At 49.7% G+C, this 27702-nt stretch overlaps 1 protein-coding gene across 1 annotated transcript in view; it reads left to right on the forward strand.

Moving 5' to 3' along the window:
• The window catches only part of LOC137328090 (lymphatic vessel endothelial hyaluronic acid receptor 1-like), a 65243-nt gene extending 46481 nt beyond the window's left edge, over positions 1-18762 (forward strand). Inside the window, exons 5-7 of the mRNA XM_067994254.1 lie at positions 2305-2601; positions 13288-13354; positions 17023-18762. Coding sequence (XP_067850355.1) covers positions 2305-2601; positions 13288-13354; positions 17023-17122 — 464 coding nt within the window. The 3' untranslated portion in view covers positions 17123-18762. The remainder of the gene's footprint in view (positions 1-2304; positions 2602-13287; positions 13355-17022) is intronic.
• Positions 18763-27702: the final 8940 nt, after the last annotated feature.

The raw sequence follows: 27702 nt of genomic DNA on the forward strand, positions 1-27702 counted from the left end.
TCCCGGGGATGAGGGGGCGGACATCTGAGGAGAGGTTGAGTAGATTGGGACTCTACTCATTGGAGTTCAGAAGAATGAGAGGCGATCTTATTGAAACATATACGATTGTGAAGGGGCTTGATCGGGTGGATGCGGTAAGGGTGTTCCCAAGGATGGGTGAAACTAGAACTAGGGGGCATAATCTTAGAATAAGGGGCTGCTCTTTCAAAACTGAGATGAGGAGAAACTTCTTCACTCAGAGGGTAGTAGGTCTGTGGAATTTGCTGCCCCAGGAAGCTGTGGAAGCTCCATCATTAAATAAATTTAAAACAGAAATAGACAGTTTCCTAGAAGTAAAGGGAATTAGGGGTTACGGGGAGCGGGCAGGAAATTGGACATGAAGCTGAGTTCGGATCGGTCAAGACCCTGTGGGTGGCGGAGCGGGCCCAGGGGCTATGTGGCCGGGTCCTGCTCCTACTTCTTGTGTTCTTTAGATTTGAGGTTAGGATCAGATCAGCCATGATCATATTGAATGGCGGAGCAGGCTCGAGAGGCCGAATGGCCTACTCCTGCTCCTATTTCTTATGTTCTTATGTGACTTGGAGGGGAACGTGCAGGTGGTGTTGTTCCCATGTACCTGCTGCCCTTGTCCTTCTAGGTGGTAGAGGTCGCGGGTTTGGGAGGTGTTGTCGAAGAAGCCTTGGTGAGTTGCTGCAGTGCATCCTGTGGATGGTACACACTGCAGCCACGGTGCGCTGGTGGTGAAGGGAGTGAATGTTTAGGGTGGTGGATGGGGTGCCAATCAAGCGGGCTGCTTTGTCCTGGATGGTGTTGAGCTTCTTGAGTGTTGTTGGAGCTGCACTCATCCAGGCAAGTGGAGAATATTCCATCACACTCCTGACTTGTGCCTTGTAGATGGTGGAAAGGCTTTCGGGAGTCAGGAGGTGAGTCACTCGCCGCAGAATACCCAGCCTCTGACCTGCTCTCGTAGCCACAGTATTTATATGGCTGGTCCAGTTTAGTTTCTGGTCAATGGTGACCCCCAGGATTTTGATGGTGAGGGATTCGGACTGAACTAGGAGACTGAAGCGGATAATTGGCCCATACCCTTTAGGTTTTCACTCTGGGCTGTTACAGTGACCGATGGGGAGACAGCTCGTCCACCCAGTTCAGTCTCAGTCTGCCGGGCAGCCTCCCGCACATTGCCCTCCTCGTTCTCCTCCTGATCTGCGAGGCGGGGGTTACTTGCTGCCGGTTCTGTCTCGCTCCAAGTTGGAGAGGGATCCGAGCCCGAGTTTTTCCGGAACCAATCAGCCCGGTCTTTGTGTAACCTTGATTCATAGAAAGGGAGGGAGTGTTAGATGGGGTATCAGCGTTCACAGAGATCTCCTGACTGATAATCAGAGGGAATGAATATTCCAGCTCACTCATTGTATCGGACAGTCCGCTCATTGAGCAGTTCTGGAATTCATTCCTCATTAGTTCCTCACTCCACCTTGTTGTTGGCCTTGGTTCAGTCGCCTGTGATTTTTTTTATTATTCGTTCATGGGATGTGGGCATCGCTGGCGAGGCCGGCATTTATTGCCCATCCATAATTGCCCCTTGAGAAGGTGGTGGTGAGCCGCCTTCTTGAACCGCTGCAGTCCGTGTGGTGAAGGTTCTCCCACAGTGCTGTTAGGTAGGGAGTTCCTGGATTTTGACCCAGCGACGATGAAGGAACGGCCGATATATTTCCAAGTCGGGATGGTGTGTGTCTTGGAGGGGAACGTGCAGGTGGTGATATCAGGGCTAAATGGGTTAAATTACGAGGCCAGGTTGCACAGACTGGGCTTGAATTCCCTCGAGTGTAGAAGATTAAGGGGTGATCTAATCGAGGTGTTTAAGATGATTGAAGAAGTTGATAGGGTAGAGAGAGAGAAACTATTTCCTCTGGTGGGAGAGACCAAAACAAGGGGGAATAACCTTAAAATTAGAGCCAGGCCATTCAGGGGTGATGTCAGGAAGCACTTCTTCACAAAAAGGGGAGTGGAAATCTGGAACTCTTTCCCCCAAAAAGCTGTTGACGCTGGGGGTCAATTGGAGCTTCCAAGACTGAGATTGATAGATTTTTGTTGGGTGAGGGTATTAAGGGTTATGGAACCAAGGCAGGTAGATGGAGTTAGGATAAAGATCAGCCATGATCTAATTGAATGGCGGAACAGGCTCGAGGGGCTGAATGGCCTCCTCCTGTTCCTAACGTATCTTTGCAGCTATTTTATCACCAATCGGCGACAAGCAGTTACAATCTTTTTTCATGTGTTAATTTACCTTTGTCCTCTTTGTAGATGGTCAGAAGACAAATACTTGTGAGACGTTAACCGTCCAGACCACAACCATAATGAGTCCGACTGAAACACCGTTGTTGGACCTGAGTCCCACAGGCATGAAGCCCACAACAGCGGTCAGCTTTGAACCCACCCCCATCCTGGACACCGAAACAACTCATGCACCTCAGGAAACAAAGTCTGTTTTTTCAACCCTGATCATCACAAACCCTCGTTCCTTCACATCACGAGAATCATTCACTATGTCGACTGCAGAGGAAGGACTCGTGCTGGTGAACAGATGGTCCACTTACTGCGGTGAGATTAGTCACCACGTGAGAATCTCTGAAGTGGAAGATAGCTCCTTTCGTCAAATCTAGGCCACCGTCGAACTGCTGTAATTCTGCCCTTCAGACATGAAATCAAACAGAGGTCATAGAAACATAGAAAATAGGAGCAAGAGTCGGCCATTCGGCCTGTCGGGCCTGCTCCGCCATTCAAAATGATCATGGCTGATCGTCTAACTCAGTACCCTGTTCCCGCTTTTTCCCCCATATCCCTTGATCCCTTTAGCATTAAGAAATATATCTATCTCCTTCTTGAATACATCTAATGACTTGGCCTCCGCTGCCTTCTGTGGTAGAGAATTCCACAGGTTCACCACCCTCTGAGTGAAGAAATTTCTCCTCATCTCGGTTCTAAATGGCAGACCCCGTATCCTGAGACTGTGACCCCTGGTTCTGGACTCCCCAGCCATCGGGAACATCCTCCCTGCATCTAGTCTGTCCAGTCCTGATAGAATTTTATCTGTTTCGATGAGATCACCTCTCATTCTTCTAAACTCTAGTGAATATAGGCCTAGTCGACCCAATCTCTCCTCATACGTCAGTCCTGCCATCCCAGGAATCAGTCTGGTAAACCTTTGTTGCACTCCCTCCATGGCAAGGACATCCTTCCTCAGATAAGGAGACCAAAACTGCACACAATACTTCAGATGTGGTCTCACCAAGGCCCTGTATAACTGCAGTAAGACATCCCTGCTCCTGTACTCAAATCCTCTTGCAATGAAGGCCAACATACCATTCACCTTCCTAACTGCTTACTGCACCTGAATGCTCGCTTTCAGCGACTGGTGTACAAGGACACCCAGGTCTCGTTGCACCTCCCCTTTTCCCAATCTATCACCATTCAGATAATAATCTGTCTTTCTGTTTTTACAACCAAAGTGGATAACCTCACATTTATCCACATTATACTGCATCTGCCATGTTCTTGCCCACTCACCCAACTTGTCTAAATCACATTGGAGCCTCTTTGCATCCTCCTCACAGCTCACATTCCACCCCAGCTTTGTGTCGTCTGCAAACTTGGAAATGTTACATTTAGTTCCCTCATCCAAATCATTGATATATATTGTGAATAGCTGGGGCCCAAGCACTGATCCCTGCGGTACCCCACTAGTCACTGCCTGCCACCTGGAAAAAGACCTGTTTATTCCTACTCTCTGTTTCCTGTCTGTCAACCAATTCTCAATCCATGCCAGTATATTCCCCCCAATCCCATGTGCTTTAATTTTGCACACTAACCTCTTGAGTGGGACCTTATCAAAAGCCTTCTGAAAATCCAAATACACCACATCCACTGGTTCTCCCCTATCTATTCTACTAGTTACATCCTCAAAAAACTCCAGTAGATTTGTTAAGCATGATTTCCCTTTCATAAACCCATGCTGACTTTGTCCAATCCCGTTAATGCCCTCCAAGTGTTCTGTTATCACATCTTTTATAATAGACTCCAGCATTTTCCCCACTACTGATGTTAGGCTAACTGGTCTGCAATTCCCTGTTTTTTTCTCTCCCTCCTTTTTTAAATAGTGGGGTTACATTTGCCACCCTCCAATCTGTAGGAGCTGTTCCAGAGTCTCTAGAATTTTGGAAGATGATCACCAATGCATCCACTATTTCCAGGGCCACTTCCTTTAGTACTCTGGGATGTAGATTATCAGGCCCTGGGGATTTGTCAGCCTTTAGCCCCATTAATTTCCCGAGCACTATTTTTACTAATACTGGGTTTCCTTCAGTTCCTCCCTCTCACTGGACCCTTGGTTCCCTAACATTTCTGGCAGGTTATTTATGTCCTCCTTTGTGAAGACAGAACCAAAGTATGTGTTTAATTGTTCTGCCATTTCTTTGTTCCCCATTATAATTTCCCCCATTTCTGACTGTAAGGGACCTACATTTGTCTTCACTAATCTTTTTCTCTTGACATATTTATAGAAGCTTTTACAGTCACTTTTTATGTTCCCTGCTAGTTTACTCTCATACTCTATTTTTCCCCTCTTAATCAATCTCTTTGTCCTCCTTTGCTGAATTCTAAACTGCTCCCAATCCTCAGGCTTGCTGCTTTTTCTGGCAATTTTATATGTCTCCTCTTTGGATCTAATACTATCCCTAATTTCTTTTGTAAGCCACGGTTGAGCCACCTTTCCTGTTTTATTTTTGCGCCAGACAGGAATGAATAATTGTTGTAATTCCTGCACACGTTCTTTAAATATTAGCCATTGCCTATCCACCGTCATCCCTTTTAGTAAAGTTCCCCAATCTATCATAGCCAACTCACACCTCATACTTTCGTAATTTCCTTTATTTAGATTCAGAAACCCTAGTTTCGGATTCAACTACTTCACTCTCCATCTTAATGAGGAATTCTATCATGTTATGGTCGCTCTTCCCTAAGGGACCCCGCATAACACGATTGTTAATTAATCCTTTCTCATTGCACAATACCCAGTCTAGGATCGCCTGTTCTCTAATTGGTTCCTCAATGTACACACTCCAGGAATTCCTCCCCCACAGTATTATTGCGAATTTGGTTTGACCAATCTATATGTAGATTAAAGTCACCCATGATTATAGTTGTACCCTTCTTGCATGCGTCTCTAATTTCCTGTTTAATGCCCTCCCCTACATCTCCACTACTGTTTGGGGGCCTATAGACAACCCCCACCAACATTTTCTGCCCCTTGGTGTTTCTTAGCTCCACCCATACAGATTCCACATTGTGATTTTCCGAGCCAATATCCTTCCTCACTATTGCATTGATTTCCTCCTTTACTAACAACGCTACCCCACCTCCTTTCCCTTTTTGTCTGTCCTTCCTAAATATTGAATACCCCTGGATGTTCAATTCCCATCCTTGGTCACCCTGCAGCCATGTCTCCGTAATCACAACTATATCATAACCGTTAATATCTATCTGCGCTGTTAATTCATCTGCCTTATTGCGAATGCTCCGCTCATTAAGACACAATGCCTTTAGACTTGTCTTTTTAAGATTGCTAGTCATCTTAGTTTTATTTTGCACTCTGGCCCTATTTGTTTTTCGCCCTTGTTTTCTCTGCCTTCCACTATTGCTTCTTCCCTTTCTGTCTTTTGTTTCTATCCTTGTTTCCCCCTCCTGACTCCCCGCTCAGGTTCCCATCCCCCTGCCACTCTAGTTTAAACCTTCCCCAACAGCACGAGCAAACACCCCCGCGAGGACATTTGTCCCGGTCCTGCTCGGGTGTAACCCGTCCCGCTTGTACAGGTCCCACCTTCCCCAGAACAGGTCCCAATGTCCCAGGAATCTAAATCCCTCCCTCCTGCACCATCCCTGCAGCCACGCATTCATCCTGTCTATTCTCCTGTTCCTATACTCACTAGCACGTGGAACTGGTAGTAATCCTGAGATCACTACCTTTGAGGTCCTGCTTTTTAATTTATCTTCTAACTCCTTAAATTCACCTTGCAGGACCTCATCCCTTTTTTTACCTATGTCGTTGGTACCGATATGGACCACGACTACTGGCTGTTCACCCTCTCCCTCCAGAATATCCTGCAGCCGCTCCGTGACATCCTTGACCCCAGCACCAGGGAGGCAACATACCATCCTGGAGTCACGTTTATGGCCGCAGAAACGCCTATCTGTTCCCCTTACAATGGAATCTCCTATCACTATAGCCCTGCCACTCTTCTTCCTCCCCTCCTGTGCAGCAGAGTCACCCGTGGTGCCCCGAACTTGGCTCTTGCTGCTTTCCCCTGATAAGCCATCTCCCCCAAAAGTATCCAAAGCAGAATATCTGTTTGAGAGGGAGATGGCCCCAGGGGAATCCTGCTCTACCTGCCTGGTCCTTTTACTCTGCCTGGCGGTCACCCATTTCCTTTCTGCCTGCGTAATCTTTACCTGTGGTGTGACCACCTCACTGAACGTGCTATCCACGATAATCTCAGCATCACGGATGCTCCACAGTGAATCCACCCGCAGCTCCAGCTCCGAAATGCGGTTAGCCAGTAGCTGCAGCTGGACACACTTCCTGCACACATGGTCGCCAGGGACACCTGTAGTGTCCGTGATTTCCCACATAGTGCAGGAGGAGCATATCACGGGTGCGAGCTGTGCTGCCATGACTTGCCTTAGATTTACACTGCGTTCACCTCTCGGACTCTCCTCCCACTCTCGGCCTCTCCTTTTACACTGTGCTCACCCCTCGGACTCTCCTCCCGCTCTCAGTCTCTCCTTTTACACTGCGTTCACCTCTCGGACTCTCCTCCCACTCTCAGTCTCTCCTTTTACACTGTGCTCACCCCTCGGACTCTCCTCCCGCTCTCAGTCTCTCCTTTTACACTGTGCTCACCTCTCGGACTCTCCTCCCTCTCTCGGTCTCTCCTTTTATACTGTGCTCACCTCTCGGACTCTCCTCCCGCTCTCAGTCTCTCCTTTTACACTGTGCTCACCTCTCGGACTCTCCTCCCGCTCTCGGTCTCTCCTTTTATACTGTGCTCACCTCTCGGACTCTCCTCCCGCTCTCAGTCTCTCCTTTTACACTGCGCTCACCTCTCGGACTCTCCTCCCGCTCTCAGTCTCTCCTTTTATACTGTGCTCACCTCTCGGACTCTCCTCCCGCTCTCAGTCTCTCCTTTTACACTGCGCTCACCTCTCGGACTCTCCTCCCTCTCTCAGTCTCTCCTTTTACACTGTGCTCACCTCTCGGACTCTCCTCCCTCTCTCAGTCTCTCCTTTTACACTGTGCTCACCTCTCGGACTCTCCTCCCGCTCTCGGTCTCTCCTTTTACACTGTGCTCACCCCTCGGACTCTCCTCCCGCTCTCAGTCTCTCCTTTTACACTGTGCTCACCTCTCGGACTCTCCTCCCGCTCTCGGTCTCTCCTTTTATACTGCGCTCACCTCTCGGACTCTCCTCCCGCTCTCAGTCTCTCCTTTTACACTGTGCTCACCTCTCGGACTCTCCTCCCGCTCTCAGTCTCTCCTTTTATACTGCGCTCACCTCTCGGACTCTCCTCCCGCTCTCAGTCTCTCCTTTTACACTGTGCTCACCCCTCGGACTCTCCTCCCGCTCTCAGTCTCTCCTTTTACACTGTGCTCACCTCTCGGACTCTCCTCCCACTCTCGGTCTCTCCTTTTACACTGTGCTCACCTCTCGGACTCTCCTCCCGCTCTCGGTCTCTCCTTTTACACTGTGCTCACCTCTCGGACTCTCCTCCCGCTCTCAGTCTCTCCTTTTACACTGTGCTCACCTCTCAGACTCTCCTCCCGCTCTCAGTCTCTCCTTTTACACTGTGCTCACCCCTCGGACTCTCCTCCCTCTCTCAGTCTCTCCTTTTACACTGTGCTCACCCCTCGGACTCTCCTCCCACTCTCGGTCTCTCCTTTTACACTGCGCTCACCTCTCGGACTCTCCTCCCTCTCTCAGTCTCTCCTTTTACACTGTGCTCACCTCTCGGACTCTCCTCCCGCTCTCGGTCTCTCCTTTTACACTGTGCTCACCTCTCGGACTCTCCTCCCGCTCTCAGTCTCTCCTTTTACACTGTGCTCACCTCTCAGACTCTCCTCCCGCTCTCAGTCTCTCCTTTTACACTGTGCTCACCCCTCGGACTCTCCTCCCTCTCTCCGTCTCTCCTTTTACACTGTGCTCACCTCTCGGACTCTCCTCCCTCTCTCCGTCTCTCCTTTTACACTGTGCTCACCTCTCGGACTCTCCTCCCACTCTCAGTCTCTCCTTTTACACTGTGCTCACCTCTCGGACTCTCCTCCCTCTCTCAGTCTCTCCTTTTACACTGTGCTCACCTCTCGGACTCTCCTCCCGCTCTCAGTCTCTCCTTTTACACTGCGTTCACCTCTCGGACTCTCCTCCCGCTCTCAGTCTCTCCTTTTACACTGTGCTCACCTCTCGGACTCTCCTCCCACTCTCAGTCTCTCCTTTTACACTGTGCTCACCTCTCGGACTCTCCTCCCTCTCTCGGTCTCTCCTTTTATACTGTGCTCACCTCTCGGACTCTCCTCCCGCTCTCGGTCTCTCCTTTTACACTGTGCTCACCTCTCGGACTCTCCTCCCACTCTCAGTCTCTCCTTTTACACTGTGTTCACCTCTCGGACTCTCCTCCCGCTCTCAGTCTCTCCTTTTACACTGTGCTCACCTCTCGGACTCTCCTCCCACTCTCAGTCTCTCCTTTTACACTGTGCTCACCTCTCGGACTCTCCTCCCTCTCTCAGTCTCTCCTTTTACACTGTGTTCACCTCTCGGACTCTCCTCCCGCTCTCAGTCTCTCCTTTTACACTGTGCTCACCTCTCAGACTCTCCTCCCGCTCTCGGTCTCTCCTTTTACACTGTGCTCACCTCTCGGACTCTCCTCCCGCTCTCAGTCTCTCCTTTTACACTGTGCTCACCTCTCGGACTCTCCTCCCGCTCTCAGTCTCTCCTTTTATACTGTGTTCACCTCTCGGACTCTCCTCCCGCTCTCAGTCTCTCCTTTTACACTGTGCTCACCTCTCGGACTCTCCTCCCGCTCTCAGTCTCTCCTTTTATACTGTGCTCACCTCTCGGACTCTCCTCCCGCTCTCAGTCTCTCCTTTTACACTGCGCTCACCTCTCGGACTCTCCTCCCGCTCTCAGTCTCTCCTTTTACACTGTGCTCACCTCTCGGACTCTCCTCCCGCTCTCAGTCTCTCCTTTTACACTGTGCTCACCTCTCGGACTCTCCTCCCTCTCTCAGTCTCTCCTTTTACACTGTGCTCACCTCTCGGACTCTCCTCCCGCTCTCATTCTCTCCTTTTACACTGCGCTCACCTCTCGGACTCTCCTCCCGCTCTCATTCTCTCCTTTTACACTGTGCTCACCTCTTGGACTCTCCTCCCGCTCTCAGTCTCTCCTTTTACACTGTGCTCACCTCTCGGACTCTCCTCCCACTCTCGGTCTCTCCTTTTACACTGTGCTCACCTCTCGGACTCTCCTCCCACTCTCAGTCTCTCCTTTTACACTGCGCTCACCTCTCGGACTCTCCTCCCGCTCTCATTCTCTCCTTTTACACTGTGCTCACCTCTTGGACTCTCCTCCCGCTCTCAGTCTCTCCTTTGACACTGTGCTCACCTCTCGGACTCTCCTCCCGCTCTCAGTCTCTCCTTTTACACTGTGCTCACCTCTCGGACTCTCCTCCCGCTCTCATTCTCTCCTTTTACACTGTGCTCACCTCTTGGACTCTCCTCCCGCTCTCAGTCTCTCCTTTTACACTGTGCTCACCCATCGGACTCTCCTCCCGCTCTCAGTCTCTCCTTTTACACTGTGCTCACCTCTCGGACTCTCCTCCCGCTCTCAGTCTCTCCTTTTACACTGTGCTCACCTCTCGGACTCTCCTCCCGCTCTCGGTCTCTCCTTTTACACTGTGCTCACCTCTCGGACTCTCCTCCCGCTCTCAGTCTCTCCTTTTACACTGTGCTCACCTCTCAGACTCTCCTCCCACTCTCGGTCTCTCCTTTTACACTGTGCTCACCTCTCGGACTCTCCTCCCGCTCTCGGTCTCTCCTTTTACACTGTGCTCACCTCTCGGACTCTCCTCCCGCTCTCGGTCTCTCCTTTTACACTGTGCTCACCTCTCGGACTCTCCTCCCGCTCTCGGTCTCTCCTTTTACACTGTGTTCACCTCTCGGACTCTCCTCCCGCTCTCGGTCTCTCCTTTTACACTGTGCTCACCTCTCGGACTCTCCTCCCGCTCTCGGTCTCTCCTTTTACACTGTGCTCACCTCTCGGACTCTCCTCCCGCTCTCGGTCTCTCCTTTTACACTGTGCTCACCTCTCGGACTCTCCTCCCGCTCTCGGTCTCTCCTTTTACACTGTGCTCACCTCTCGGACTCTCCTCCCTCTCTCAGTCTCTCCTTTTATACTGTGCTCACCTCTCGGACTTTCCTCCCGCTCTCAGTCTCTCCTTTTATACTGCGCTCACCTCTCGGACTCTCCTCCCACTCTCAGTCTCTCCTTTTACACTGTGCTCACCTCTCGGACTCTCCTCCCACTCTCGGTCTCTCCTTTTACACTGTGCTCACCTCTCGGACTCTCCTCCCGCTCTCGGACTCTCCTTTTACACTGTGCTCACCTCTCGGACTCTCCTTTTACACTGTGCTCACCTCTCGGACTCTCCTCCCACTCTCGGTCTCTCCTTTTACACTGTGCTCACCTCTCGGACTCTCCTCCCACTCTCGGTCTCTCCTTTTACACTGTGCTCACCTCTCGGACTCTCCTCCCGCTCTCAGTCTCTCCTTTTACACTGTGTTCACCTCTCGGACTCTCCTCCCACTCTCGGTCTCTCCTTTTACACTGTGTTCACCTCTCGGACTCTCCTCCCGCTCTCAGTCTCTCCTTTTACACTGCGCTCACCTCTCGGACTCTCCTTTTACACTGTGCTCACCTCTCAGACTCTCCTCCCACTCTCGGTCTCTCCTTTTACACTGCGCTCACCTCTCGGACTCTCCTGCCTCACCTGTGACGTCGCACAGTAGTTGTCTCTTGTTGCAGGTCTGCTGCTGCTTTTATTCCCCTATCTCAGTCTTCTGCTGCTCAGGTCCTTTGGAACTTAGGGAAGTTAATAAATAATGTTTTAAATTGATGCGGAGCCAGGAGCAGGAGGTGGGCCCCTTTCTGGACTCCACAACACTCATAGAGTCATAGAAATTTATGGCACAGATGGAGGCCATTCAGCCCATCGTGTCCGTGCTGGCCGTTAAAGAGCTATCCAGCCTAATCCCGCTTTCCCGCACTTGGTCCGTAGCCCTGTAGGTTTCGGCTCTTCAGGTACTTTTTAAATGAGTTGAGGGTTTCTGCCTCTCCCACCCTCTCAGGCAGTGAGTTCCAGACCCCCACCACCCTCTGGGTGAAGAAATTTCTCCTCAGCTCCCCTCGAATCCTTCTACCAATCACTTTAAATCTACGCCCCCTGGTCACTGACCCCCTCTGCTAAGGGAAATAGGTCCTCCCTATCCACTCTATCGAGGCCCCTCATCATTTTATTACTCCTGTCGGCCGTGCCCGACAATCATGTGCTGAAAAGCACGAGCTGCCTGTGGAGGCGCGATAGACAATCTGAGCTCCCCTAAACTGTTGGAAATTAGAGACCCAATATTGGGCCAGCCTCGGGCCGGCCCGGATGGGTCCTTGTGCCAATTCTGGACCCGAAAACGGATCTGGACCAATTTCTCGCCCCACAGATCCAAGACCCCCCTCAAGAGATGATTGAAATCATCATGTTTCACTTTTTTAGCCTGCAGGGAAAGAAAAACACTAGGGGCCATAAATATATAAAAACAGGGAGGTATTGCTGCAGTTATATAAGGTATTGGTGAGACCGCACCTGGAATACTGCATACAGTTTTGGTCTCCATACTTAAGAAAAGACATACTTGCTCTCGAGGCAGTACAAAGAAGGTTCACTCGGTTAATCCCGGGGATGAGGGGGTGGACATGTGAGGAGAGGTTGAGTAGATTGGGACTCTACTCATTGGAGTTCAGAAGAATGAGAGGCGATCTTATTGAAACATATAAGATTGTGAAGGGGCTTGATCGGGTGGATGCGGTAAGGATGTTCCCAAGGATGGGTGAAACTAGAACTAGGGGGCATAATCTTAGAATAAGGGGCTGCTCTTTCAAAACTGAGATGAGGAGAAACTTCTTCACTCAGAGGGTAGTCGGTCTGTGGAATTTGCTGCCCCAGGAAGCTGTGGAAGCTACATCATTAAATAAATTTAAAACAGAAATAGACAGTTTCCTAGAAGTAAAGGGAATTAGGGGTTACGGGGAGCGGGCAGGAAATTGGACATGAATTTAGATTTGAGATTAGGATCAGATCAGCCATGATCTGATTGAATGGCGGAGCAGGCTCGAGGGGCCGACTGGCCGACTCCTGCTCCTGTTTCTTATGTTCTTATAAGATAGTCACTAATAAATCCAATAGGGAATTCAGGAGAAACTTCTTTACCCAGAGAGCGGTGAGAATGTGGAACTCGCTCCCACAAGGAGTAGTTGAGGCGAATAGTGTAGATGCATTTAAGGGGAAGCTGGATAAACACTCGCCAAGGCTTCTTCGACAGCACCTCCCAAACCCGCGACCTCTACCACCTAGAAGGACAAGAGCAGCAGGCGCATGGGAACAACACCACCTGCACGTCCCCCTCCAAGTCACACACCATCCCGACTTGGAAATATATCGGCCGTTCCTTCATCGTCGCTGGGTCAAAATCCTGGAACTCCCTTCCTAACAGCACTGTGGGAGAACCTTCACCACACGGACTGCAGCGGTTCAAGAAGGCGGCTCACCACCACCTTCTCAAGGGGCAATTAGGGACGGGCAATAAATGCCGGCCTCGCCAGCGACGCCCACATCCCATGAACGAATAAAAATAAATAGAAGGATATGGTGATAGGGTGAGATGAAGTGGGGAGGGAGGAGGCTCGAGTGGAGCATCAACACCAGCACGGACCAGTTGGGCCGAATGGCCTGTTTCTGTGCTGTAGACGCGATGTAATATGTGATCTGATTCTGATTTCCTGTTGGTTGTTGGGTGGAGTTCATGATAATTGAAAGGGAATCGCCCGTATAACCCATCGGCTTCGTTTCACAACTTAATTCGCAGAGATCCCCTTATTTAGTGTGTGCTTAATCCTCGTCCCTTTGTGTATTTGCAGTACTGGGCGTGGTGGTCGTCGTTCTGCTCGTGCTCTTCGTGATTGCCGTGATTTGCTATACCAGAAGGTAAGAAGTGTCTCAGAGCGAGAGAACTCACTGCACGCTGAGAGGTGGGGGTCGAATACATAAACACATATCGGAGATCGGTAACTCAATGTGGCAATAGGTGGGTGGGGGGGAAGCATGGGAGGGGGGAGCATTGGAGGCGGGAGCGGGAAGAGGGGAGGGGCTGGGAGCGGAGAGGGAGTGGGGAGGGAGGGAGGAGGAGAAGGGTGAGGGGTGCAAAATCGCGGGGTGACAGATCAATCGGCCGCTGGGCCCTCCCCCACCCGATATCCCTTTCCATCAAGAGGGAGGAAAATGAAGATGATCGGCAAAAGAGCCAGAGGCAACACGAGGAAGCATTTTTTTTTACGCAGCGAGTTGTTCTGATCTGGAAATGCGCTGCCTGAAAGGGCGGTGGAAGCAGATTCAATGATAACTTTCAAAAGGGAATTGGGTAAATACTTGAAGGAAAAAAATTTGCAGGGCTGTGGGGGAAAGAGCAGGGGGGGAGTGGGACTAATTGGACAGCTCTTTCAAAGAGCCAGCACAGGCACGATGGGCCAAATGGCCTACTGTGCTGCACCTACTATAATACTATGTATAATAGGAGGCCGATTCACTACACCACCCCCCCGTTTTTAATCACCGCTGCAAGTGAAGGCCAAGCCAAGAAGGCCGCTCCCTGAATTAAGGCCTTCCAAACTTTCGTTTTATCTGAATTGGTTCCAGTTTGTAAATTCCTCCAGGAAAATATTCCAATTTCTTCTCGGAAGGCAATTTTCTCTTTTCTCTTGCCCGTGTCGCAATTTATTGGCCCCCGCCCCGTGACCAAATGGGCCGGACTCGGCAATCGAAGGCACTGAGGCGAAGGGGTCAAAGTTCAGGGGCCCCTTGCCGCACTGCCAGGAGAACAGCAGAGGGGGAATTCCAGGCCGCCTGCGCCTCTGGATCTTGACCCCCCCGCCCCCCCACCCCCGTCCCGAATTGGAGGGGAGGGGGTGCCGTTTGCGCGCTCGGGGCTGGGGGTGGAGGCGGGTCGGGTCACACACCAGTGGCGCTCGCTCTGACCCACAGTGCCATTCCGTGTGTGGGCGGGAGGAACCCGGGGAAGCCTGAGATTAGGGGGTTTTTTTTTGGTCGATCTTCAGCTCCTCAGGGAACAGAGCCTTGACAATTTGTGGGCGTAAAAATCCGGCCGGTGGGGGGGGGATGCGGTGAGATGGCGGCAGATCCGATCCCCTTAGTTTCCCGCGGGGCGGGCTAGGCTAAAATTAACCCACCCCACCCGCTAGAAAACAGTTCCAATTAATGAAATACGATCATAAAATGATTTTCCGGTCCACTTGGAAAATGTTTTTCAGAGAAGAGAATCATACAGCACAGAAGGAGGCCGTTCGGCCCATCGTGCCTGTGCCAGCTCTTTGAAAGAGCTATCCAATTAGTCCCACTCCCCCCTGCTCTTTCCCCCTAGCCCTGCAAACAGGACTTGGTGCGAGTTAGGGTACGGGGGGGGGCAGCAGGGGTTTTGGATGAGTTCAAGTTTACGGGGAGTGGAAGATGGGAGGCCGGCCAGGAGAGCATTGGAATGGACGAGTCTGGAAGGTAACAAAAGGCAGGGATGAGGGTTTCAGCAGCAGATGAGCTGAGGCAGGGGCGGAGACGGGAGATGTTACGGAGGTGGAAGTAGGCGGTCTTGGTGATGGAGAGGATATGGGGTCGGAAGCTCATCTCAGGGTCAAATAGGAGGCCAAGGTTGCGAACGGCCTGGTTCAGCCTCAGACAGTGGCCGGGGAGAGGGATGGAGTCGGTGGCGAGGGAACAGAGTTTGCAGCGGGGACCAGAGTCAACGGCTTCAGTCTGCCCAATATTTAGTTGGAGGAAATTTTTGCCCATCCAGTACTCAATGTCGGACAAGCAATGTGGCAAATGAGAGACAGTGGAGGGGACGAGGGAGGTGGTGGTGAGGTAGAGCTGGGTGTCGTCAGCCGACATGTGGAACCTGACAGGTGAACGGTTTGATGTACCTCAAGCTTAACTTTCGGAATATTGGGGCGTCATTGGGCTCCTGGTCCTCCAGCATCTCAATTTCTTATCCTCGTGTTCAAATCCCTCCATGGCCTCGCCCCTCCCTACCTCTGTAACCTCCTCCAGCCCTACAAACACCCTCCCCCTCCCACCCCGAACACTCTGTTCCTCTGACTCTGGTTTTTTGGGGGCCATGCCTTCAGCCAATTTAGCGCCATGTTCTGGAATCCCATCCGGCCTCTCCTCCCGTAAGACCCTCCTTAAAACCCACCTCTTTGACCAAACCTTTGGCCACCTTTGGGCAGTGTCCTATGCCCAACCATCTTCAGCTGCTTCATCAATGACCTTCCCTCCATCATAAGGTCAGAAATGGGGATGTTTGCTGATGACTGCACAGTGTTCAGTTCCATCCGCAACCCCTCAGATAATGAAGCAGTCCGTGCCCGCATGCAGCAAGACCTGGACAACATCCAGGCTTGGGCTCATAAGTGGCAAGTAACATTCACGCCAGACAAGTGCCAGGCAATGACCATCTCCAACAAGAGAGAGTCTGACAACCTCCCCTTGACATTCAACGGCATTACCATCGCCGAATCCCCCACCATCAACATCCTGGGGGTCACCATTGACCAGAAACTTAACTGGACCAGCCACATAAATACTGTGGCTACAAGAGCAGGTCAGAGGCTGGGTATTCTGTGGCGAGTGACTCACCTCCTGACTCCCCAAAGCCTTTCCACCATCTACAAGGCACAAGTCAGGAGCGTGATGGCATACTCTCCACTTGCCTGGATGAGTGCAGCTCCAACAACACTCAAGAAGCTCGACACCATCCAAGATAAAGCAGCCCGCTTGATTGGCACCCCATCCACCACCCTAAACATTCACTCTCTTCACCACCGGCGCACAGTGGCTGCAGTGTGTACCATCCGCAGGATGCACTGCAGCAACTCGCCAAGGCTTCTTCGACAGCACCTCCCAAACCCGCGACCTCTACCATCTAGAAGGACAAGAGCAGCAGGCGCATGGGAACAACACCACCTGCACGTTCCCCTCCAAGTCACACACCATCCCGACTTGGAAATATATCGGCCGTTCCTTCATCGTCGCTGGGTCAAAATCCTGGAACTCCCTTCCTAACAGCACTGTGGGAGAACCTTCACCACACGGACTGCAGCGGTTCAAGAAGGCGGCTCACCACCACCTTCTCGAGGGCAATTAGGGATGGGCAATAAATGCCGGCCTCGCCAGCGACGCCCACATCCCGTGAACGAATTTTTAAAAAACCACTCCTAATATCTCCTTCCGCGACCATTTTTATCTTTATATCCCGTGAAGCGCCTTGGGACGTTTCTCTACGTTAAAGGTGCTTCTCAAGGGGCAATCAGGGATGGGCAATAAATGCCGGCCTCGCCAGCGACTCCCAGATCCCATGAACGAATAATATTTTTAAAAATGCAAGTTGTTTAGGACGTGAATGGATTAAGCATTTGTAACTTGAAAGCCATTGAAAGGAGAAAAAGAACAAGTAAAATTGAAGAGATTTCTGTTTCACCACCGCTTTACATCGCACAAAATGACAGGGAATTGTGGCGGAGTGTCTCAGGGGTCTGATCGCAGTTCCCGCCGTGCGTTCGGCTAACATTTACCTCTGCAATCTTTAGACAAAAGAAGAACTTTTCGTTTTCAAGAAACGGGCAGCCAAAAGAAGCCATAGAAGCTGAAGTATGGAACCATAACTTGCTAGAGGATGGTTCATCGTGAGACGAAATCGAGCAAGAATTAAACTAACCCCAAATAACAAATCTTGAGATGGTGTCTTCCGATTTCAAGCAAGTAGTCTAATGTGACAAAATCAAAGAGACATGACAAATAAGCAAAGCGGGATGAGAACTGGTGAAAGTGTTTTTTGTATCTCTAACTCTTTTTTTTGATTAATTCGCTACATTTATTGCTTTCAACATTCGTACTATTTAGTTAAAGATCACAGGTTAGAGTTGGCCTTGGGTTTTCTCTCCAGATTTATGCCTTGCCCAGGAGTTCACATGACTCGAGTGGAGAGGGAGGAGAACGTGACGTTATGTTACGGAAGATTATAAGAAAAATCACAACTGAGGGAGGCCATTGGACTCATTTTCCAGTCCCCTAACTCTGCCATTAAATCATCCAGTTCCTTGTTATCTGTACTGATATCTATGTCCAGGGGTAGTACTAGAACGCTCGCTGGTCCTGAGTTGGCATGTTATTACGCTGCGCCCGTGGATTACATAAGAACATAAGAAATAGGAGCAGGAGTAGGCCAATCGGCCCCTCGAGCCTGCTCCGCCATCCATGGCTAATCTGATCCTAACCTCAAATCTAAATTCATGTCCAATTTCCTGCCCGCTCCCCGTAACCCCTAATTCCCTTTGCTCCTAGAGAAAGGTTCTATCTCCATAGCTCTTCCCTCGCACAGTGACCGGGCTCTCTGGGCATTGTGACAAGAGCTACTCTCGCGCAGCTCCTTATAATAGGTTCAAGAGCAATTCAGGCATGGAGATAGATCGTTGGCCGATCCCCTCTCTGTCAAGTGGTAGCGTGTGCAATAAGATCCTAATTGGAGGGAGAAAATAACGTACAAAGTGGGGGAGGGGACAATCATTAAAAATAATTATACAGAATAACCAGTCATTATCCCAAAACATTGCACGCGGGGAATCAATGCCAAAACACAGTCTTCAGGTGAGGCGGGTTAAAGGGCAGGGATAATTGCACCAGGGCACGCAGATATAATCCAGTCTGAATAAAGTCATATATTCTGTCCTTATTTTTATACATTTCTATTATAAACTCTCATGTCCTCAGGGGGAAGGTGTGATTACAACGTCACAAGTTTATGCGGGCAATTTTCGTTATCAGTTTGGAGATAGAAATTTATAATTGGAAAAAGTTGACAGGAAGTGTAGATATCATATTTTTAACACATTCTAGCTGGATGGTCTGAATTTGAATGAGACCCTGCCATAAATCCATGTATAAGTTGAAAGAAGGTCACAAGCCACATTCCTCGCGAGCAACTAATCCCCAATCAGCTATTTTTTTTGTAAAATATATACATTTTTTTTTTAAATCTTGCTTCCTTTCTTTTTTGATGAACTGGCTATGTCACATCTAATCAAGTGATCAGTCTATTTCTTTACACACCGCGTGATACAGAATTAATTTTAAAATCCAACAAAATGAAATGTATAATTTCCGCAGGTGGAAATGTTTTATATAAGAGTTGTCACCATCAAATGCTTATTTTCAAATATTGTATTAGCAAAATCTGTCCAAGCTAATATCTTAGCCTCTATGCTTTGATTTCTGGTTATTTGTATTTGCAACTCGACTTCAGATGAATTAAAATAAACAATTAACTTGGATCTAATGTTCGTATTTTCATGTGATGAATTGGGTTCTACAAATAAATTGTTGAAAAGAATCTTTAAATCAAAATAAGCTTACACACTATTAAGCTCTGTTGTGGCTTTTTCAAATGAAACACTGTAAAGTAGTACAGTTGGCCTTTCTGTAATAATCCTTCCCTGCAAAGGTCTGCTCTGGCTGCTGCTGAGTTAATTGATTTTTACAAAACCTTCTAGTCTGGACCAAGGTGACTGCTCCTTGAACTTTGGTTCCTCCCTCTCTTCCTTCTACCTAATGCAATCCCAGAATGGCACAGTTGTGATGGGAAACTCGCTGAGTGAGGAATTATGGATACTATCCTACTCCCTACTGCTCCATGACTTCCTCAGTTGTCTGTTTTATAGAAACTAATATGGATGAACATTGTGTCTGTGTGAAATGTGATTCCAAGGCAGTCAAATAACTTTTAAAATGATCTGTACAAAAGTTATATTTATTTTTTTATTATTCGTTCATGGGATGCGGGCGTCGCTGGCGAGGCCGGCATTTATTGCCCATCCCTAATTGCCCCTTGAGAAGGTGGTGGTGAGCCGCCTTCTTGAACCGCTGCAGTCCGTGTGGTGAAGGTTCTCCCACGGTGCTGTTAGGGAGTTCCAGGATTTTGACCCAGCGACGATGAAGGAACGGCCGATATATTTCCAAGTCGGGATGGTGTGTGACTTGGAGGGGAACGTGCAGGTGGTGTTGTTCCCATGTGCCTGCTGGCCTTGTCCTTCTAGGTGGTAGAGGTGGCGGGTTTGGGAGGTGCTGTCGAAGAACATTCAGCAGATCTCCCATGACGTTGCTCATAGTGAGTACGAGGATAATGTCCTTCAGGGAAGGAAACCTGCCGTCCTTACCTGGTCTGGCCTATATGTGACTCCAGTCCCACACCGACGTGGTTGACTCTAGCAAGCACCTCAGTTGCATTAAACCACTACAGGGAAGCTGTCCAACCATCTCTTCAGGGCAATTAGAGATGCATAATAAATTCCAGCTTGTGATGCCTTTACATAGTCAAAGATCCGTTTACTTTTAATAATGTAATTACTCTTTGGTTTCTGACAGAACAGTCCTATTAAATCACCTTGTTGACAATTCTAATTTTGTTTAGCTAGAAGAATATATCAGCTGTCCCAGTGAACGTGATATTCAAAACAACCCTTTAAAGTTCCTCAAACAATTTACTTTTTGAGACATAAATAAGATCTTGAGCGGTCATTGTCGGTCCCATCAACCAGGGAAGAGGCAGAGAAGAGTTACTGAGCCTGACAGTGTACAATAGCTAATATCGGGAGATAGTTATTAAACCAAAATGGTGAGGCGATCTTGTCATTTGAATGTGTACGTTAACTCACCTCCGTAACACTGTCAACCCAGTCACTAACTTCTCTCAACTGGTTCCCTTGATAATGGTTAGAGTTAGGTCTTGATGAACCTTTATAAAACACTGGTTCGGCCACAACTGGAGTATTGTGTCCAGTTCTGGGCACCGCGCTTCAGAAAAGATGTGAAGGCCTCAGAAAGGGTGCAGAAGAGATTTACTGGAATGATTCCAGGGATGAGGGGCTTTAGTTATGCGGATAGACTGGAGAAGTTCCTTGGAACAGAGACAGTTGCAAGGAGATTTGATCGAGGTGTTCAAAATCATGAAGGGTCCAGACAGAGTAGATAGAGAGAAACTGTTCCCATTGGCGGAAGGGTCAAGGACCAGAGGACATAGATTTAAGGTGATTGGCAAAAGAACCAAAGGAAACCATAGACATGAGGAAAAACTTATTTACACAGCGAGTGGTTAGGATCTGGAATGCACTGCCCGAGGGGGTGGTGGAGGCAGATTCAATCATGGCCTTCAAAAGGGAACTGGATAAGTACTTGAAAGGAAAAAAATTGTAGGGCTACGGGGATAGGGCGGGGGAGTGGGACTAGCTGGATTGCTCTTGTATAGAGCCGACACGGACTCGATGGGCCAAATGGCCTCCTTCCGTGCTGTAAACTCTCTATGATTCTATGATTCTATAAGATACTCATTTGGATTTGTAAAGGGTAGGTCATGCCTGATGAACCTGATTGAATTTTTTGAAAAGGTGACTAAAGTAGTGGACAGGGGGATGTCTATGGATGTTGTTTATATGGACTTCCAGAAGGTGTTCGATAAAGTCCCTCATAAGAGATTGTTAACCAAAGTTGAAGCTCATAGAAGTGAGGGCAAATTATTGACCTGGTTAGGAAATTGGCTGAGTGGCAGGAGACAGAGAGTAGGGATAATGGGCAGGTACTCAAATTGGCAGGATGTGACTAGTGGAGTCTCGCAGGGGCCTCAACTATTCACTGCATTTATTAATGACTTAGATGACGGGATAGAGAGCCACATATCCAAGTTTGCCGATGACACAAAGATAGGCAGCATTGTAAGCAGTGTAGATGGAAGCATAAAATTACAGAGAGATATTACTAGATTAAGTGAATGGGCAAAACTGTGGCAAATGGATTTCAATATAGGCAAGTGTGAGGTCATTCACTTTGGACCTAAAAAGGATAGATAAGGGTTATTTCTAAATGGTGAAAAGCTTGAAACAGTGGATGTCCAAAGGGACTTAGGGGTCCATGTACGTAGATCATTAAAATGTCATGGACAGGTACAGAAAATAATCAAAAAGGCTAATGGAATGCTGGCCTTTATATCGAGAGGACTGGAGTACAAGGGGGCAGAAGTTATGCTGCAGCTATACAAAACCCTGGTTAGACCGCACCTGGAGTACTGTGAGCAGTTCTGGGCACCACACCTTCGGAAGGACATATTGGCCTTGGAGGGAGTGCAGCGTAGGTTTACTAGAATGATACCCGGACTTCAAGGGTTAAATTACGAGGAGAGATTACACAAATTGGGGTTGTATTTCAAGGAACTTAGAAGATTAAGAGAAGATATTAAGGGACACTGATAGGGTAGATAGAGAGAAACTATTTCCGCTGGTTGGGGAGTCTAGGAGTAGGGGGCACAGTCTAAAAATTAGAGCCAGACCTTTCAGGAGTGAAGTTAGGAAACATTTCTACACACAAAGGGTGGTAGAAGTTTGGAACTCTCTTCCGCAAACGGCAATTGATACTAGCTCAATTATTAAATTTAAATCTGAGATTGATAGATTTTTGTTAACCAAAGGTATTAAGGGATATGGGGCTAAGACGGGTATATGGAGTGAGGTCACAGGTCAGCCATGATCTCACTGAATGGTGGAACAGGCTCGAGGGGCTACATGGCCTCCTCCTGTTCCTATCTTCCTATGTTTTTATCTTCCTATGCTCATTTAAATAGAATTGGATCTTGAATTAAATCTGTTCGATGCTTGGTGCTGGGAGTCCCCATTTAACAGACTCTTGTATTCCTGTAGAGGCAGTCAGACGATTATATGTGGCGAATCAGACACAACAATGGAGATGCAAAGTAATCCAGGCTGACACACCCAGTGCAGTACCGAGGGAGCGCTGCACTGTCAGAGGCGCTGTCTTTTGGGTGAAACTTTAAACCGAGCCCCTGTCTGCCCTCTCAGGTGGATGTAGAAGATCCCATGGCATCGTTTTGAAGACGAGTTCTCCCCGGTGTCCTGGCCAATATTTATCCCTCAACCAGCATCACTAATATCCGGCCATTTATCACATTGCTGTTTTGTGGGATCTTGCTGTGCACAAATCGGCTGCTGCGTTTCCTACATTGCAACAGTGACCACACTTCGAAAGTACTTCATTGGCTGTAAAGCGCTTTGGGACGTCCTGAGTTCACGAAAGGCGCTGTAAGAAATGCTAACTCATTCATTCATGTTTGACATTTATGGACAAGAGCCCATAATTGGGACAAGCGTTTATCACAGGTATACGTTAGAGTTTTAAATGTATTTGAAGAATTCAAACTGAATAAGAAATGAAACACCAAAGTACTATCAAGGTCGAGGAATGAAGTTGGTGAGTCAGGCAACTCGGATCGCAGAGATGTGAGGTGGCCTAGGCTGATCAGTTAGTTACAGCCTGTAGACCAAAACCCATTGATTCATACAGATTAGCATCAACAGGGACCACTCATATGTCATGATCTCATGAGGCCTGGCTCAGGCTGAACCTCAGTCTTAAAACGGCAACAGGACCACGATCTGGAATTTAAAAGTTAAGTGTGTAAACGATTTGCAGTCAGTGTTTAACAAGTCCTGACGTGATTGGGTGACCTCAATCATCCCCTGCCATCCTCACATCCCCCTCCCCATATCCTCCCATCCCTGTATCCACCCATCCCCATATGCTTACATCCCCATATCCTTCCGTCCCCACATCTGCCCATCTCCCATCCCTATATACTTCCTTTCTCATATGTCCCATCCCCATATGTCCCAACCAAATATCCTACATCCGAAGGTTGTTTTTGTGACTGGAAGCCTGTGGCCAGTGGGGTACCACAGGGATCGGTGCTGGGTCCCTTGCTGTTTGTGGTCTACATTAATGACTTGGATATGAATGTAAAAGGTATGATCAGTAAGTTCGCTGATGATACAAAAATTGGTAGGGTGGTAAATAGCGAGGAGGATAGCCTCAGTCTGCAGGACGATATAGATGGGTTGGTCAGATGGGCGGAACAGTGGCAAATGGAATTTAACCCGGAAAAGTGCGAGGTGATGCACTTTGGAGGGACTAACAAGGAAAGGGAATACACAATGAATGGGAGGACCCTAGGCAAGACAGAGGGTCAGAGGGATCTTGGTGTGCAAGTTCACAGATCCCTGAAGGCGGCGGAACAGGTAGATAAGGTGGTAAAGAAGGCATATGGGATACTTGCCTTTATTAGCCGAGGCATAGAATATAAGAGCAAGGAGGTTATGATGGAGCTGTATAAAACACTGGTTAGGCCACAGCTGGAGTACTGTGTGCAGTTCTGGTCGCCACACTACAGGAAGGATGTGATCGCTTTGGAGAGGGTGCAGAGGAGATTCACCAGGATGTTACCAGGGCTGGAGCGCTTCAGCTATGAAGAGAGACTGGGAAGATTGGGTTTGTTTTCCTTGGAGCAGAGGAGGCTGAGGGGGGACATGATTGAGGTGTACAAAATTATGAGGGGCACAGATAGGATGGATACTCAGGAGCTTTTTCCCTTCGTTGAGGGTTCTATAACAAGGGGGCATAGATTCAAGGTAAAAGGCGGGAGGTTTAGAGGGGATTTGAGAAAGAACTTTTTCACCCAGAGGGTGGTTGGAGTCTGGAACTCACTGCCTGAAAGGGTTGTGGAGGCAGGAACCCTCACAACATTCAAGAAGCATTTGGATGAGCACTTGAAATGCCATAGCATACAAGGCTACGGACCAAATGCTGGAATATGGGATTAGAGTAGACAGGGCTTGATGGCCGGCGCGGACACGATGGGCCGAAGGGCCTCTATCCGTGCTGTATGACTCTATCCCCCTCTCCATTCACATTCCCATATGTTCCAAACCCATTCTCACATCTCATTCCTCCATGCCCATATTCCCCTCCCCATATCCGCTATAGCACAACCCCATATCCCACATATTCCCCTCCCCCCTTGCCCATATCCATAACTCCATATCCCCTTCCCCATATCCCCCATAGCCATAGCCCCATATCCCCTATATACCATCCCCATATCCCCATCCCAAATTCCCTTTCCCCATATCCATAAACCCCATATCCCCATAAACCCCATATCCCCTCCCCATAAACCCCATTCTCCCATATCCCCTCCCCATAAACCCTGTATTCCCATTCCCCCTCCCCATAAACCCCATATCCCCTCCCCATAAACCCTGTATCCCCATTCCCCCACCCCATAAACCCCCTATCCCCATTCCTCCATATCCCCTCCCCATAAACCCCATATCTCCATATCCATAAACCCCACATCCCCTTTCCCCCATATCCCCTTTCCCCATATCTCCTCCCCATAAACCCCATATCCCCTTTCCCCCATATTCCCATTCCCCATATCCCCTTTCCCCTCTATCCCCATTCCCCCATATCCACTCCCCTTTCCCCCATATCCCTTCCCCCATATCCACTCCCCGTATCCCCATATCCCCTTTCCCCCATATCCACTCCCCGTATCCCCTTTCCCCAATATCCCAATTCCCCCATATCCACTCCCCGTATCCCCATATCCCCTTTCCCCCATATCCCCATTCCCCCATATCCCCATTCCCACATATCCACTCCCCGAATCCCCATATCCCCTTTCCCCCATATCCACTCCCCATATCCCCATATCCCCTTTCCTCATATCCCCTATCCCCCATATCCACTCCCTGTATCCCCCATATCCCCTTTCCCCCATTTCCACGCCCCGTATCCCCATATCCCCTTTCCCCATCCCCTTATCCCCTATATCCCCATTCCCCCCATAATCCCCATTCCCCCATATCCACTCCCCATATCCCCTTTCCTCCATATCCCCTTGCCCCATATCCAACTCCCCATTCCCCCATATCCACTCCCCAATGTCCCCATTCCCCCATATCTCCCCCCCCTATATCCCCATTCCCCCATATCCACTCCCCTATGTCCCCATTCCCCCATATCCACTCCACATATCCCCATATCCCCCATATTCCCATAAACCCCATATCCCCTTACCTCATATCCAACTCCCCATTCCCCCATATCCACTCCCCTATGTCCCCATTCCCCCATATCTCCCCCCCATATCCCCATTCCCCCATATCCACTCCCCTATGTCCCCATTCCCCAATATCTCCCCCCCTATATCTCCCCCCTATGTCCCCATTCCCCTATATCCACCCCCACGTCCCCATTCCCCCATATCTCCCCCCCCCATATCCCCATTCCCCCATATCCACTCCCCTATGTCCCCATTCCCCAATATCTCCCCCCCTATATCCCCATTCCCCCATATCCACTCCCCTATGTCCCCATTCCCCAATATCTCCCCCCTATATCTCCCCCCTATGTCCCCATTCCCCCATATCCACCCCCTATGTCCCCATATCTCCCCCCCATATCCACATTCCCCCATATTCACTCCCCTATATCCCCATTTCCCCATATCCACCCCCCTATGTCACCATTCCCCAATATCTCCCCCCCATATCCCCATTCCCCCATATCCACTCCCCTATGTCCCCATTCCCCCATATCTCCCCCCCTATATCCCCATTCCCCCATATCCACTCCCCTATGTCCCCATTCCCCCATATCTCCCCCCCTATATCCCCATTCCCCCATATCCACTCCCCTATGTCCCAATTCCCCCATATCTCCCCCCCCCTATATCCCCATTCCCCCATATCCACTCCCCTATGTCCCCATTCCCCCATATCTCCCCCCCTATATCCCAATTCCCCCATATCCACTCCCCTATATCCCCATTCCCCCATATCCACTCCCCTATGTCCCCATTCCCCCATATCTCCCCCCCATATCCCCATTCCCCCATATCCCCTCCCCATAAACCCCATATTCCCATTCCCCCATATCCCCTCCCCATAAACCCCATATCCCCTCCCCATAAACCCCATATCCCCATTCCCCCATATCTCCCCCCCCATATCCCCATTCCCCCATATCCCCTCCCCATAAACCCCATATCCCCATTCCCCCATATCCCCTCCCCATAAACCCCATATCCCCATATTCCCTCCCCATAAACCCCATATCCCCATTCCCCCATATCTCCCCCCCATATCCCCATATCCCCTCCCCATAAACCCCATATCCCCATTCCCCCATATCTCCCCCCCATATCCCCATTCCCCCATATCCCCTCCCCATAAACCCCATATCCCCATTCCCCCATATCCCCATTCCCCCATATCCCCTCCCCATAAACCCCATATCCCCATATCCCCTCCCCATAAACCCCATATTCCCATATCTCCCCCCCATATCCCCATTCCCCCATATCTCCATTCCCCCATATCCACTCCCCTATGTCCCCATTCCCCAATATCTCCTCCCCTATGCCCCCATATCCACTCCCCTATGTCCCCATTCCCCAATATCTCCTCCCCTATGTCCCCATATCCACTCCCCTATCCCCCATATCCCCTCCCCATAAACCCCATATCCCCATTCCCCCATATCTCCCCCCCATATCCCCATTATCCCCTCCCCATAAACCCCATATCCCCATTCCCCCATATCCCCTCCCCACAAACCCCATATCCCCCATATCTCCCCCCCATATCCCCCATATCCACTCCCCATAAACCCCATATCCCCATATCTCCCCCCCATATCCCCATTCCCCCATATCCCCTCCCCATAAACCCCATATCCCCATATCCCCTCCCCATAAACCCCATATCCCCATTCCCCCATATCTCCCCCCCATATCCCCATTCCCCCATATCCCCTCCCCATAAACCCCATATCCCCATTCCCCCATATCTCCCCCCCATATCCCCATTCCCCCATATCCACTCCCCTATGTCCCCATTCCCCAATATCTCCTCCCCTATGTCCCCATATCCACTCCCCTATCCCCATTCCCCCATATCCCCTCCCCATAAACCCCATATCCCCATTCCCCCATATCCCCATTCCCCCATATCCCCTCCCCATAAACCCCATATCCCCTCCCCATAAACCCCATATCCCCATTCCCCCATATCTCCCCCCCATATCGCCATTCCCCCATATCGCCTCCCCATAAACCCCATTCCCCCATATCTCCCCCCCATATCCCCATTCCCCCATATCCCCTCCCCATAAACCCCATATCCCCATTCCCCCATATCCCCTCCCCATAAACCCCATATCGCCTCCCCATAAACCCCATATCCCCATTCCCCCATATCTCCCCCCCATATCCCCATTCCCCCATATCCCCTCCCCATAAACCCCATATCCCCATATCCCCTCCCCATAAACCCCATATCCCCATATCCCCTCCCCATAAACCCCATATC

This window comes from Heptranchias perlo, chromosome 12, assembly GCF_035084215.1.
Source record: "Heptranchias perlo isolate sHepPer1 chromosome 12, sHepPer1.hap1, whole genome shotgun sequence".
NCBI classification, from domain to species: domain Eukaryota; kingdom Metazoa; phylum Chordata; class Chondrichthyes; order Hexanchiformes; family Hexanchidae; genus Heptranchias; species Heptranchias perlo.